Here is a 15000-nt window from a genome sequence, read left to right as displayed (position 1 = left end):
GAATCTGGTTGAATGTTCTGATGATTACTTGGTTGAACACGATACAGTGGCGTGGATGAGACCAGCCGAGTCGAAGCTTCAATTATCTCGGTTTCAGGGACGTGTGTTGGTTCTGTTTCAGGTGACTTTGGCTGACTGGAGCTGCCCTCTCCTTGGATCTTTAATGACGATTCTGGCTTTTGCTGGCTGGTGTCGATCTGATCTTGTTTCTCTGATGATGAATGTGACGTTGTGAATGAAAGTCTCGCTGCTTCTGAAACGTCACCTGAATGTGTTTTGATATGGGGGGCCTCCACGGACCTCAGTGAGATGGTACTACGCTTTATCGAGTTAAAATACCTGCTTGGAGCTTGGTACTTATCATTTCTGGTTGAAGATGAGGGTTGTACAGAATCTAAATCAACATTTCGCTGCGTGGAACTATTACTTGTGCTATGGTTACGAACATCGTTACTTTCGGATGAAGGTGGTTGACATGGCTGCTGTGAAGAAGAATCATAAGTACTTTGGTAGAGCATATTACTATTTGGGGACGAAGGTGGTTGAGGGAGTGGCTGAACTTGGTGTGTGTGGCGTGTGGCGTGACTAGACCCACTTTGTCTGCGCTGACCACTGCTGCTGGCTGAGGCTGGTGGAGAGGTTGGGTACGAGTGATCATTTGGAGGAGTGAACGGGCCGGCTGTGGGCTGGCTACACACAGAACCACTTTTATCTTGAGTCACCTGATGGCCTAAGTCAAAACCATTCTCCTTCATCAACTCAGCGCCAGAAATCCTTCCAGTTGAGTCAGTTCTGGAGGAGTTACGCTGACTTAAAACCTGATGGCCTGGCTTTGAATCTTCCTGTGTCGAATCGGTGCCAACTTTCGATTCAGCTGGTACTATTCCTGGTGAGTTAAGTTGATATGAAGACTTGAAATGATTGTCCTCTATCACATTACCATCAACTGTCACTTCACCCGACTCCCTTCTGGATGAGTCAAGCTGATATGAAGACAACCAATGACCTGACCTAAAACCACTGTCCATTGTCGAATCAGCACTCGGCAATATTCCACATGACTCTCCTCCTGATGTGTTAGGCTGCGTAGGGTTCACTGGGGAGGATGTTAGGCCGCTACTGCTATTTGGTCTGGCAGTTTTAACCACGAATTCAGCTGGCGATGTTAGAGGAACGCTCAAGAAATGGGTAGATGAACTAAGAGACAATTTACGAGCTGAATTTACCACGTTCTGTTCCGCTTCCTGGGGTTCAAGAGGGTTTGGATGGGTCTGTGGTGTTGGATGTGTGGTTGGTGGTGGGTGTGGTTGTGGTGGTGGAGGTGGTGATGTTTGTGTGGTGGATGGTGCTTGGAATTTGCGTGTTGGTGGTCGTGGTGGTGTTTGGATATGATGCCGTGGTTGTGTATCTTCAGCTGATGGTTGTGATGGTGTGTGTGTGGTTGGTGGTGGTTGTGGTGGTGGTGGTTGTGTGGTGGATGGTACTTGGAATTCGCGTGTTGGTGGCCTTGGTGGTGTTTGGATATGATGTAGTGTTTGAGTATCTTCAGCTGATGGTTGTGGTGGTGTGTGTGTGGTTGGCGGTGGTTGGACATCGAAAGCTGGTGTGTGTGGTGGTCGTGGTGGTGTTTGTGTGTGTGGTTGTGGTGGAATATCTAGGGTTGATGGTGGTGGTGGTGGTGGTTGTAAGGTAAGTGGTTCAGTCATCAAAGCAACAGGTGATGCTTCCTTGACTGGTTCATTATTCAAAGCAACAGGTGACACTTTCCTGACTGGTTCATTCATCAAAGCAACAGGTGAAGCTTCCTTGACTGGTTCACTCATCAAAGCAACAGGTGACACTTTCCTGACTGGTTCATTCATCAAAGCAACAGGTGAAGCTTCCCTGACTGGTTCACTCATCAAAGCAACAGGTGACACTTCCCTGACTGGTTCATTATTCAAAGCAACAGGTGACACTTCCCTCATAAATGAAACTCTCCTCACTCGTTCATTTCCTTCACTATTCATTAATATAACTGGTGAAGCCTCCCTGACTCCTTCATTATTCATTTCAGGGTCACTTTCAACCTCCCTGATTTGTTCATTTCCTTCATCATTCATCAGGGTAACGGGTGAGGCTTCCCTGCTGGGCTTCATGCCGTTATTCATGACTGCGGGTGTGGTTTCCCTGCCTGGCTTCCCTTCTACATTATTCATTAGGGTGGTAGGGAAGGCTTCTCTGATTTCCTCTCCTTCATTATTCATCAGGGTTACTGGTGAAGCCTCTCTGATGAATGGGGCTTCCTTGACTCCTTCACTTCCTTCATTATTCATCAAAGTTACTGGTGAAGCCTCTCTGATGAATGGAGCTTCCTTGACTCCTTCACTTCCTTCATTATTCATCAGTGTTACTGGTGAAGCCTCTCTGATGAATGGAACTTCCTTCATTTCTTCACTTCCTTCATTATTCATCAGGGTTACTGGTGAAGCCTCTCTGATGAATGGAGCTTCCTCGACTGCTTCACTTCCTTCATTATTCATTAGGGTTACTGGTGAAGCCTCTCTGATGAATGAGACTTCCTTGGCTGCTTCACTTCCTTCATTATTCATTAGGGTTACTGGTGAAGCCTCTCTAATGAATGGAGCTTCCTCGACTGCTTCACTTCCTTCATTATTCATTAAAGTAATTGGTGAAGCTTCACTGATAACTGAAGCCTGTCTCACTGGTTCACCTCCTTCATTATGCATCAAAGTAACTGGTGAGGCTTCCCTGATTAGTGAAGCCTGTCTCATTGGTTCACTTCCTTCCCTGTTCAAAGCAACTGTCTCACTTCCCTCATTGGTCATCAAAGTAACTGGTGAGGCTTCCCTGATTAGTGAAGCCTGTCTCATTGGTTCACTTCCTTCAGTGTTCAAAGTAACTGTCTCACTTCCTTCATTGGTCATCAAAGTAACTGGTGAAACTTTGACGGGATTCGAGTTTCCTTTGCCTTTCAGTAAACCGTTTGAAGATAGGCTTCGTGGCTGAATAAATGATACTGTTGACATTATTTGCTGACTGTTTTGTGTGAGATGATTTGTTAATATTTGTGGCATATACTCTGCATTACCCTCATCACCTTCATTACCCCTTTCCTTCCCCCTCTTTCCCTTCCCTCCTTTACCCCTTTCCTCCCTTTGTTTACCCTTTCCCTCCCCCCTATCTTTCTCCCCCTTTCCTCTGACCTCCGCTCCCGGGTTTTCTTTCTCACGACTGTCATCTCGTTTTCCCTTCCCTCTTAATTTTCCCTTTCCTCCTCCTCCTACCTTTATCCCATCCTCTGTTTCCTGACTATCTCCTTTCCCCTTCCCTCTCACTCTTCCTTTTCCTCCTACTCCCTCCTTTGTCTCCTCGTCTGCTTCCCTGCTTCTCTCTCCTTCATTACGAACGCACTCAGCCTTTGTTTTTTCCCTACCTCTTCCTTTCTTTATTACTCTATATCTTCCTCCTACTCCTTTACTCATCCTGTCTTCCGATACGTCTAGAATTATTTCCCCATCCTTGTCAGCAACCAAACTCTCTGCAGTTCCCTTTTCTATCTTTCCTTCTCGTTCATTCATTCCCACTTCATCACTCTCTCCTATTTCCTTACTCTCTTCTTGAGCACCAGCACTTTCCACATTCCTTCTTCCCTCTTCCATCTTCCTTGCTTCCTCATCTGTCCTCCCTTCTCCTTTGTCCTTGCTCTCCATCACTGCCCTCTCGCCTCCACCTTCCCCCACCTCCACTCCTGCATTAATCAAATACTCCACTACCCTCTCCAGCACCCTATCCACAATGATACTGGCCCACTTCCTGATGTCTGAACTGTACACCGTATCCCACACATCACTCCGGACCTCCTGCCGCTTAACCGAATCCGCGTATGTCGAGGTACGGAGATCCACGAACGCCTTGCCCAAGGTCCTGGTGCTACATTGAGACGCCAGATTTTGGACTTCAGATGGCGCGTCCGAGAACCGGGGGATTTGAATGGACGGCGACTGTGGTTCGTCCTTACCCTGGTCCTCCTCTTGGTTCTCTACGTTTCCTTCATCCTGCTCTTCATCCTTGAGGGGGAGTCGAGTCTTCGTGTCTTGTGGCGCTTCATTATCCTCCTCCTCCTGCTTCTCTTCGGCGTGTTTTCTCATCTCCTCTGCCACGGTTCTGCTCGGATCTTGACCATGCATCATCACTCTTGCCTCAGTTTCCTCATTTGCCTCTTGTTTTTTATCACACTCTGCAGTCTTTCCCTCTGTTGTTGTATTCTCCTTCCCTTCTAACTCTGTCTCCTCCTTTCCACCTAAGTCAGATGCCTTGGTCTGGCTTGCATCTTCCTCATTACCGTTGTCTGTCTCTGGGTGTTTCAAGCTGGGTGGAGGCTGTGGGGTGGTCATATCATCACTATCAAGGGGAATCTGGGTGGGTGTCAAGATGGGTGTGGGTGACAGGATGCTGGTGGCTGGGGGAGCAGGTGTGGTGGAAGGTGGGGTTGGGGTGGGTGTGCTGCGGGTGGAGGCTGGTTTAGACTGTGTGGTGGAGGGTGGGGTTGGTGTGGGTGTGTTGCGGGTGGAGGTTGGTTTAGACTGTGTGGTGGAGGGTGGGGTTGGTGTGGGTGTGCTGCGGGTGGAGGCTGGTTTAGACTGTGTGGTGGAGGGTGGGGTTGGTGTGGGTGTGCTGCGGGTGGAGGCTGGTTTAGACTGTGTGGTGGAGGGTGGGGTTGGTGTGGGTGTGCTGCAGGTGGAGGTTGGTTTAGACTGTGTGGTGGAGGGTGGGGTTGGTGTGGGTGTGCTGCGGGTGGAGGTTGGTTTAGACTGTGTGGTGGAGGGTGGGGTTGGTGTGGGTGTGCTGCGGGTGGAGGGTGGTTTAGACTGTGTGGGGGAGGGTGGGGTTGGTGTGGGTGCGCTGCGGGTGTAGACTGGATTAGACTGCGTGGGTGTGACAGAATAGGTGGATAGTGGGGTTGGTGTGAATGTATGGTGGGTGGAGGGTGGTTTAGACTGTGTGGGGGAGGGTGGGGTTGGTGTGGGTGTGCTGCGGGTGTAGACTGGATTAGACTGCGTGGGTGTGACAGAATAGGTGGATAGTGGGGTTGGTGTGGGTGTATGGTGGGTGGGGCTTGGTTCTGACTGTGTGCATGTGAGCAAAAAAGCTGTGCCAGTTGTAACGATAGGTGGAAGTGAGCATGTATGTGAGGAAGGTGTTTGTGTAATAGGTGGAAGTGTGCATGTACGTGAGGAAGCGGTTTGTGGTGGTGAGGCTGTGTTGGTGAGGTCGTTGTTGTTAGTGTGGTGAGGAGAAGGGTTGGAAGGGTGAGGTGAGGGTGTAGGGGAGGCAGCTGGTGAAGTGTTCTGGATGGGTGATTGAGCAGCAAAGGGTTTAGGGTCCAAGTCTTCATCAGAGTCCAAGGGTTGTATGGAGGCAAGGGCACTCTGGAGTCTAGTGGCCAGGCCAGGGGAGAAGGCAGCACGATCTGCAGTGAGTGGCCGATGACGTCTGCGCCTGAGTCTTGGGCTGGAGACAGTGCTGTTGGAGCAGGATGGGGTCGGGGTGGGAGTTGGAGGTCGCTGGTCATGGGACCGAAGTGAAATGGCTGGCAGCCGCAGGGGGCGATTTATGGGGGTTCTGGTGACTCTTCTGGTGACAGGATGCAGCGGCGCAGAGAGACACCAGGGAGGGATGTCTCTGAGTCTTTGGCGTGGCCGTGCCCTTGTCACCCGTTGAACATGATCCAGGTATGCCTTACGAGCACGACACTGCTGGTGCAGGGGCAGGTCCTGCGATGCCACACAGTTGGTGTGGTCGATGACATGGGGTGTGGCTGTGGCAGTGGTGGCGGGAGCTGCTTCACCACTCTGAGGTGGGGTGGGCAGGCGGGGGAGGCGGCCACTGCTACCCCGGGCAAGCATCATGGATGGGGAACCAGCTAGTGGGGAAGGGAACGTGTCCAACTCGTCCTGCTTGGTTTCAGGTTCTGAGTAGCAGCCACTGGCATCACTACTGCTCCAGTCAGCCACCTCCAGCTCCATCCCCTCACCCCTGTCCAGCCCCACCGTCTCCCTGACCATGTCCACCACTGGCCGCACGCCTGCCTCTCCCTCCTGTCCATCAGGGACATCATCTGGCTGCACCCCTGCCTCTCCCTCCTGTCCATCAGGGACGTCATCTGGCTGCACCCCCGCCTCACCCTCCCGACCATCGGGAATGTCATCTGGCTGCACCCCCGCCTCACCCTCCCGTCCACTGGGGACGTCATCCTTTGAGTCTGTCCATGCTTGAGTCGGCCTCTTGATGGGAGAGGTTTGTGGCGAAGCCTTGGGTGTGGTTGGGCGTGAGTCCTCGGGCAGCTCGAGCACCGTGTCCAGCGTGCACCCAGCCTCCTGCAGCACTTTCTGCTGGGGAGAGACACTGTCAGACTCCCATCACTGCCACGTCGCCACGACAAAGCCAGGCAAGTGCCACACCACGTCTAAGCCACCACACTGTGATTATCTGGTGCCTGTATAACGTCACTCAGGCACCTGCACCAAGCCAATATACTGCAATGGTATCATTCCACAACAACACTAATTATAATGCCAGCAAATCCTCCCATTCTTAGCGAACTACACAAAAGCCAGGGATGACAGAAAAGCCAGTAGTCTGAATATAATCACAAGCAACATGCAGAATCTGGAAATTCAGTGAGTGAAGAATTCGACAGCCCTAAACATCCTAGACAACAGCCATTCTGAGTTAGTTATCCCTTCAACAAACCTAACTCCTGCAAAAACCACGCCAACACAGCACACCCCCCCCAGCCTCACACAGCGTCCCTAACTCATCCCTCTGCCCACTCTTAGGTCGGTGGTGAACAGACTTGCCTCAGAGTCACAGTCTTGATGGCACCAAAGGCTTCACAGCACCATTGTCTTTGCAATATATTGTGTACACTGCATCTTTATATTATCCTTTGCTATTTATATATTTTTATGATCGACAGGGTTTGCCTCGGTAACATAAAGGAGAATAAAATGGTGTAATAAGCAAAATAAATTGCTGGGGAAGAAGGGCTACTGTCTCCTTTTCTACCTAAAGTAAGTCACAGGTCTTCAAAATTCAATAATTTACTCCCTGGCATCCACTCACTATCATCAATGTGGCTGTATGATTGTCAGGGAAGGAAAAAAAACGTTAATGAATATGATAAAACACAAACTTTCCAAAGTGGTAGTGAACATCTTTCCTATATTACAGAAATAGCAGAGGGTACAGTGACCTGTGTAGACAAGCAATCCAGAACATAAATAGGTGGTTCAAGTCACTATAGTCGCGGCTCACGACTCTGAGGTTGTCATTATCGTACCCTGGCAACATACCATTCAAAAGTGCGTCCGATTTCATATATTATACACAAATCATAATATTATGCTCGAATATATTATACACGAATATTATTATACACAAACATATTCTACACGAGTCACATGCGTCTCATATTATACACGAAATCAGACGCACTTATGAATGGTAGGTTGCCAGGGCACGATAATAACAACCTCAGAGTCGCGCCCCGCATCTATACCAACGTGGCACAGTTAATAAATCAGTACCAATATTGACTACGCACCACATCAAACTCCACCCAGCGCCACCCACCTCCTCCACCCACTGTCTCTTTAGTCACCAAGCTTGTGAGTCACCAGTTCAAAGGGTTTATTGCTGACTTGCATCTCTTTTTCACTGTTTTGTACCCAATAAATCAGATACTTTAAATTAACCATTCTTTCCGTTAAACAATTTTAGGAAACGAGATGCCTTCCCTTTAGATGAGAGAGAGAGAGAGAGAGAGAGAGAGAGAGAGAGAGAGAGAGAGAGAGAGAGTTTGTCATGTATAATTTGCTTAAAACTATTCTCGGATTGTTAGGTCCTCTGGGGATAGTGAATAAATGAATATAGATAGGATGATGAAAAGGGAATGAGTGAGTCAATGTGAAGGTGGAAGGAGCTGAGGTAGGCCAAAAAGAAGATGGATGGTAATGGAAAACGAGGCTGAAAGAAAACGAGATATGGGATGGTTTGGGAGTCAGAGGATATGACATACGATTCAGCTATTTTTTTTATCTTTTTTTTAATGCATGAAGAAGGAACCAAAGGCCAGGAGTCCGCAAACCGTTCCTTCCAAGAAAGAAAAAAAAAACAATACAAACGAAAGCCAAATTCAAGATCCGTTCCTTTCGAGATGCCTGGACACACTGCGTTTGAAAGACTGGAGATCATAGGCAGTAGGAAATACAGACAGAGGGAGACAGTTCCAGAGTTGACCTGTTGCATGTACGAAGGACTGGGAGTAACGGTTAAATAAAGGATAACGGTTAATTTGACTGAGGTAGGTATGGACGGGCACATGATGAAGTGTGGCATCGCATTTTCAACTTCATACACTTACTCTCCGGCAGGTGTATGTGTAGCGCACCTATGAATTAAATACCGAAATAATATGTGTAGATGATGAGGCCTGTGAGGTGTGGGCCAGGATTCCAGGGGCTTAAATGATGTGTGAGTTAGTGGCTGACCCATTTCACACGTACATATTGCCAGATATTTTCTTGGTCTATGGATCCTACCTCATACCATCTTTAAGTGGGGGAAAAAAAAAAAAAAAAAAAAAAGGCTGATGATGATGATGATGGTGATGATGATGATGATGGTGATGATGATGGTGATGATGATGGTGATGATGATGGTGATGATGATGATTATTATTATGTTGATAGTGACGACGACAACGACGACGACGACGATGATGATGATGATGGTGATGATGATGATGATGATGATGATGATGGTGATGATGATGATGATGATGATGATGATGACGACGACGACGATGATGATGATTATGATGATGATGATGGTGGTGGTGGTGATGATGATGGTGATGGTGATGATGATGGTGATGGCGACGATGATAATGATAACCACGGTGGCTCAGTGGTAATCGCGTTCGTCTCCCTATCTACGGCCTACGATTCTGGGTTTGAATTCTGTCGCAACGGATATTTTAAATAATGGGTTCAGATAGGATGTCCCTTCATATGCTACGTAATGATAAACGACACAGATTCTGATATATACGTAGCTAATATGCACTACTCTATCTAATGTATCTATCTATCTGTCTATCTATCTATCTATCCATCCATTCATCCATCCATCCATCAGTCCACCCATTCATCCATCCATCCACCTATCCATCCATCCATCCATCCATCCAACAATCCATTCATCTTTCCATCCATCCGTCTGTCCATCCATCCATCCCATTACGTACTTTGCCAGCATGGAGAAGCGATTACTTTCCCCCCAAGTTGCAGCTGCTCTCTTACGGAAGCAGGCTCCAGGTATTGCATAGTCAGTTCGCTCCCTGAAGCCTGGCAGTTCTTGTTTAATCTATACTTCACTTATTTTCATTTTCAAATCTTGGTAAACATTAATATTTCAAACAGACAATTGATCTTATAACTAAATATATGTGTGCTACAACTACCCTTTGTAATATTCTCTCTCTCTCTCTCTCTCTCTCTCTCTCTCTCTCTCTCCAGACGCCTTAATCCAGTAATGGGTGGCCACAAACAAATCGCCTCCACGTCGCCCTTTCCCCTGCCACTTCGCTGCCCTCCCCCCAAACTTACACCCCCCTCTCTCATACACCTCTCTACAATATACAAACATGCATATAGAAGGTGCTTGTGTGTAGTTCATTATATAAGTCATGAGGAACCAAAGTAGGATTTAAGAGTGCAAAATATATATATATATACAGAGAGAGAGAGAGAGAGAGAGAGAGTGCTTCACAGACCGTGCCCTGCTGTCGTATGTGTTGCGGGAACGGCTCGGTCAACTTTTGCGAGGAGATCAGAGACTTTATAAAATTGCAAGTCAATCATATAACTAATAGATGAAAAAAAAAAAACCAGCTCTACAAATGTGAGAAGAGTTGTATGTAGATATTGATGCTGGGTGGATATTGATGCTGGGTAGGTATTGATGCTGGGTGGATATTGATGCTGGGTAGGTATTGATGCTGGGTGGGTATTGATGCTGGGTGGATATTGATGCTGGGTAGGTATTGATGCTGGGTAGGTATTGATGCTGGGTAGGTATTGATGCTGGGTAGGTATTGATGCTGGGTAGGTATTGATGCTGGGTGGATATTGATGCTGGGTAGGTATTGATGCTGGGTAGGTATTGATGCTGGGTAGGTATTGATGCTGGGTAGGTATTGATGCTGGGCAGGTATTGATGCTGGGTGGATATTGATGCTGGGTAGGTATTGATGCTGGGTGGATATTGATGCTGGGTGGATATTGATGCTGGGTGGATATTGATGCTGGGTGGATATTGATGCTGGGTGGATATTGATGCTGGGTAGGTATTGATGCTGGGTAGGTATTGATGCTGGGTAGGTATTGATGCTGGGTGGATATTGATGCTGGGCAGGTATTGATGCTGGGTAGATATTGATGCTGGGTAGGTATTGATGCTGGGTAGGTATTGATGCTGGGTAGGTATTGATGCTGGGTGGATATTGATGCTGGGTAGGTATTGATGCTGGGTGGATATTGATGCTGGGCAGGTATTGATGCTGGGTAGATATTGATGCTGGGTAGGTATTGATGCTGGGTGGATATTGATGATGGGTGGGTATTGATGCTGGGTAGGTATTGATGCTGGGTGGATATTGATGCTGGGTGGATATTGATGCTGGGTAGGTATTGATGCTGGGTAGATATTGATGCTGGGTAGGTATTGATGCTGGGTAGGTATTGATGCTGGGTGGATATTGATGTTGGGTGGATATTGATGCTGGGTGGATATTGATGCTGGGTAGGTATTGATGCTGGGTAGGTATTGATGCTGGGTAGATATTGATGCTGGGTAGGTAGTGATGCTGGGTGGATATTGATGCTGGGTGGATATTGATGCTGGGTGGATATTGATGCTGGGTGGATATTGATGCTGGGTGGATATTGATGCTGGGTGGATATTGATGCTGGGTGGATATTGATGCTGGGTGGATATTGATGCTGGGTAGGTATTGATGCTGGGTAGGTATTGATGCTGGGTAGGTATTGATGCTGGGTAGGTATTGATGCTGGGTAGGTAGTGATGCTGGGTGGATATTGATGACGGGTAGACGCTGGTAATGTTGTCTAAGCCGTACCCGCAACACACGAGCATCTAAATGTATAATGTATGGATCACCTTGTACAGTATTATGGGTAGCAGTTGTGTGTGTGTGTGTGTGTGTGTGTGTGTGTGTGTGTGTGTGAGAGAGAGAGAGAGAGAGAGAGAGAGAGAGAGAGAGAGAGAGAATTTCATAGGAATGTTACGATGAATGAACATGTCTGACTGTGTGTGTGTGTGTGTGTGTGTGTGTGTGTGTGTGTGTGTGTGTGTGTGAGAGAGAGAGAGAGAGAGAGAGAATCTCATAGGAATGTTACGATGAATGAACATGTCTGACTGTGTGTGTGTGTGTGTGTGTGTGTGTGTGTGTGTGTGTGAGAGAGAGAGAGAGAGAGAGAGAGAGAGAGAGAGAGAATTTCATAGGAATGTTACGATGAATGAACATGTCTGACTGTGTGTGTGTGTGTGTGTGTGTGTGTGTGAGAGAGAGAGAGAGAGAGAGAGAGAGAGAATTTCATAGGAATGTTACGATGAATGAACATGTCTGACTGTGTGTGTGTGTGTGTGTGTGTGTGTGTGTGTGTGTGTGTGTGTGTGTGTGTGTGTGTGTGTGTGTGTGTGTGTGTGTGTGTGTGTGTGTGTGTGTGTGTGTGAGAGAGAGAGAGAGAGAGAGAGACAGAGAGAGAGAGAATTTCTTAGGAATGTTATGATGAATGAACATGTCTGACTGTGTGTGTGTGTGTGTGTGTGTGTGTGTGAGAGAGAGAGAGAGAGAGAGAGAGAGAGAGAGAGAGAGAGAGAGAGAGAGAGAGAGAGAGAGAGAGAGAGAGAGAGAGAGAGAGAGAGAGAGTTTCTTAGGAATGTTACGATGAATGAACATGTCTGACTGTGTGTGTGTGTGTGTGTGTGTGTGTGTGTGTGTGTGTGTGTGTGTGAGAGAGAGAGAGAGAGAGAGAGAAAGAGAGAGTTTCTTAGGAATGTTATGATGAATGAACATGTCTGACTGTGTGTGTGTGTGTGTGTGTGTGTGTGTGTGTGTGTGTGTGTGTGTGTGTGTGTGTGTGTTATAGATAAAGAATATACCCAATTTTTCTTCACCCCATATCAGCACACCCTGGAGTGGGATGCAGGCTAACCTTATCGAACAATTTCAACCATTCAATTAAAAAAAAAAAAAGGCAATATCTGGGACTTGCTTTCTCTTTTGCTACACCTCCCACATGGATGGTGTAGGGTAGGGTAGGGTAGAGTAGGGTAGGGTAGGGCAGGGCAGGCTAGGGTAAGGTGGGGTGGGGTGTAGTGTGGTGTGGTGTGGTGTGGTGTGGTGTGGTATGGTATGGTGTGGTGTGGTGTGGTGTGGTATGGTGTGGTGTGGTGTGGTATGGTATGGTATGGTGTGGTGTGGTGTGGTGTGGTGTGGTGTGGTATGGTATGGTATGGTATGGTATGGTATGGTGTGGTATGATATAATGTAGTGTGGCTAAATGGTGGACATAGCATCACAGTAGAGTACAAATCATCAACCATACAATCACAGTACTCACGGTATCGGTGAGGTGTAAGGTCTCCGGGTACTCGTCCATCAGATAGTCCGCGATGTCCTTATGCCCGTGGAGAACCGCCTTGTGTAGCAGACCCACTCCCTGTACCCACATCCACATCCATATCGGCAGCGTATCGGGACGGGCATCCGAGAAAAAAATAAGTGGATATGTGTTAGTGGAGATCTGGCGAGGTGATTTCAATGTACTAGTGGGTAATGGACAGGACAGAAGGAGGAAGGGAATGAGAGAAGGATGATGAGAAAAAGGGGGAAGATTGGCTGTGTCTCCATTAGCATCCACACAGACAGAGAGATGGATGTGTCTGTGGAGAGAGAGAGAAAGAGAGAGAGAGAGAGAGAGAGAGAGAGAGAGAGAGAGAGAGAGAGAGAGAGAGAGATGACCAAAACCAAACTCAAGAGAAACCAGGGAAGCATCATCAAACACATTATTCACCTATTAACACACACAATCGTAACTACCAAACTGGGGGCCAAGAATATACACTTACCTACGTTCATTTTCACCCCGTAACTATGCTCTATTTTTGCCCTAAGAACAAGAGAGATGGAAAAATTCTGTACGCACCTCTCTCAAAAAAATTACTTCTTACTGACGAGGGAAAAATGATCTTGAACTGAGACTGGCTTTCCCTGGTAAGATTGTAAAGAAAATTCGAGGCCTTTATGTCCCCCTGCTTTCGTCATAACTCCATCCCGTTAAATATATTCGCTACTGCAGTCACTGAGGTGAAACTGACTAAAATCGGGTGATATTTTGGAAAGTTATGGAACCGGAAATCGCATCTCCATATCCATCCCCTATCATCATCATCCCCACACTATCATATTAATTAGAGTGTCAAATATAACACACACACATACACACACAAATCCCAGGTCACCTCATCTCCAACATTTCCACATTTTTACCTGACCACCCTCAAACTGAACTTTGTATGTGAAAAATCTGAGTCATCACTTTTCGCCCTAAACCAAGCAAGTCTGACATGACACTCAAAATCCGTCCTGTCGAAGAGATTAACATGAATAATTACTGGAGCATAACTGACTTAAAATCGGACGATAGTAAGGAAAGTTGCTGCACAGACTCCAATGTGTGACGAACGGGCGGACGGACAGACGAACGAATGGACGGACGGACGGACGAACGGACGGGCAGACGAGCGGACAACCCTAATCAACGTCCCCCCTTCTCTCTCTCCCCGGCCCTAGCGAAGAGAGTGACTACAAACTATAGCCTAAACGACCTCATCTGAGAAGAGAGGATCCTTTAGGTTTTGAAAGTTGGCAGCTGATTGGTTGGCCGAGTGCATTTCATTAGTAGCGATATATTTGAAATGGTTTTTAATATAAAGGTTACAAGAATCGTTTGTAATAAGATTGCTCAAATGAAATATATGTATCGTTATTTGCACAGGTTAATTTTAAGAAACGAGGCCTTATGAAGTCCAACAGGTGGCCTTGATACACGCGAAATATTCAGTACCGCCAAATCACCATAATCTCGCAGTAATGACGTATAATTCACCTTAATCTGCCTTAACATGGAAAAAAAAAGGTCTAAGAACTCGTAAAACCTTGTCCAAAAATGGTGCTTTGGCAGAAATGAAAATTGCACGCGTATCTAGGCCACATGACAGACTTTCTAAGGCCTCGTTTTAAAACTGATCTGTGCAAATAACGATACATATATTTATTTATTTTTAATGCAAGGAAGAAGGAACCAAAGGCCAGGAGCCCGCAAACCGTTCCTTCCAAGAAAAAACAAAAACAACAGACTCAATTTCAAGATCAGCTCATTTCGAGATGCCTGGACACACTGCGTTATAAACTCTGCAGATCATAGGAGGTAGGAAACAGACAGAGGGAGACGGTTCCAGAGATGACCCGTTGCACAAGTGAAAGACTGGGAGCAAAGGTCAACTCCTGCATTAGAGAGCTGGACAGAAAAGGGATGAGAGTTTGTTGCTAGACGGGTGCCACACGCCCGTCGTAGAGGTGAAGGGATGCAAGCAGACAGTTCAGAGGAGCAATCTTATCATCATAAATGATTATTGTAAATCTTTTAATAAAAATCGTCTAAAATATATCGTTACTAATGAACGCATTCGGCCAACCATTCACCAGCCAACTTTTAAAAGCTTAACGCTCCTCTCTTCCCAGCTGAGATCGAATTGGCTTTAGTTATATCAACATCTGAAGTTTAAAATCAGTGCAATATCCCTTTCATGACGCCAGAACTGTCAACTTTTTTTTTTATGTGTCCG

General features: G+C 46.9%; 1 protein-coding gene across 1 annotated transcript in view; it reads right to left on the bottom strand.

Annotated features, from left to right (window-relative positions):
- LOC145416029 (uncharacterized) overlaps window positions 1–15000 on the bottom strand; it is a 127584-nt gene that overhangs the window by 73759 nt on the left and 38825 nt on the right. Inside the window, 1 exon segment of the mRNA XM_080285128.1 lies at window positions 12714–12812. Coding sequence (XP_080141254.1) covers window positions 12714–12812 — 99 coding nt within the window.

This window comes from Coenobita brevimanus, chromosome 104 (assembly GCF_032717465.1).
Source record: "Coenobita brevimanus isolate Jiangsu-jjx chromosome 104, ASM3271746v2, whole genome shotgun sequence".
NCBI lineage: Eukaryota > Metazoa > Arthropoda > Malacostraca > Decapoda > Coenobitidae > Coenobita > Coenobita brevimanus.
Note: the sequence above shows the minus strand (reverse complement) of the source record. Positions and strands in the feature narration are given on the sequence as shown.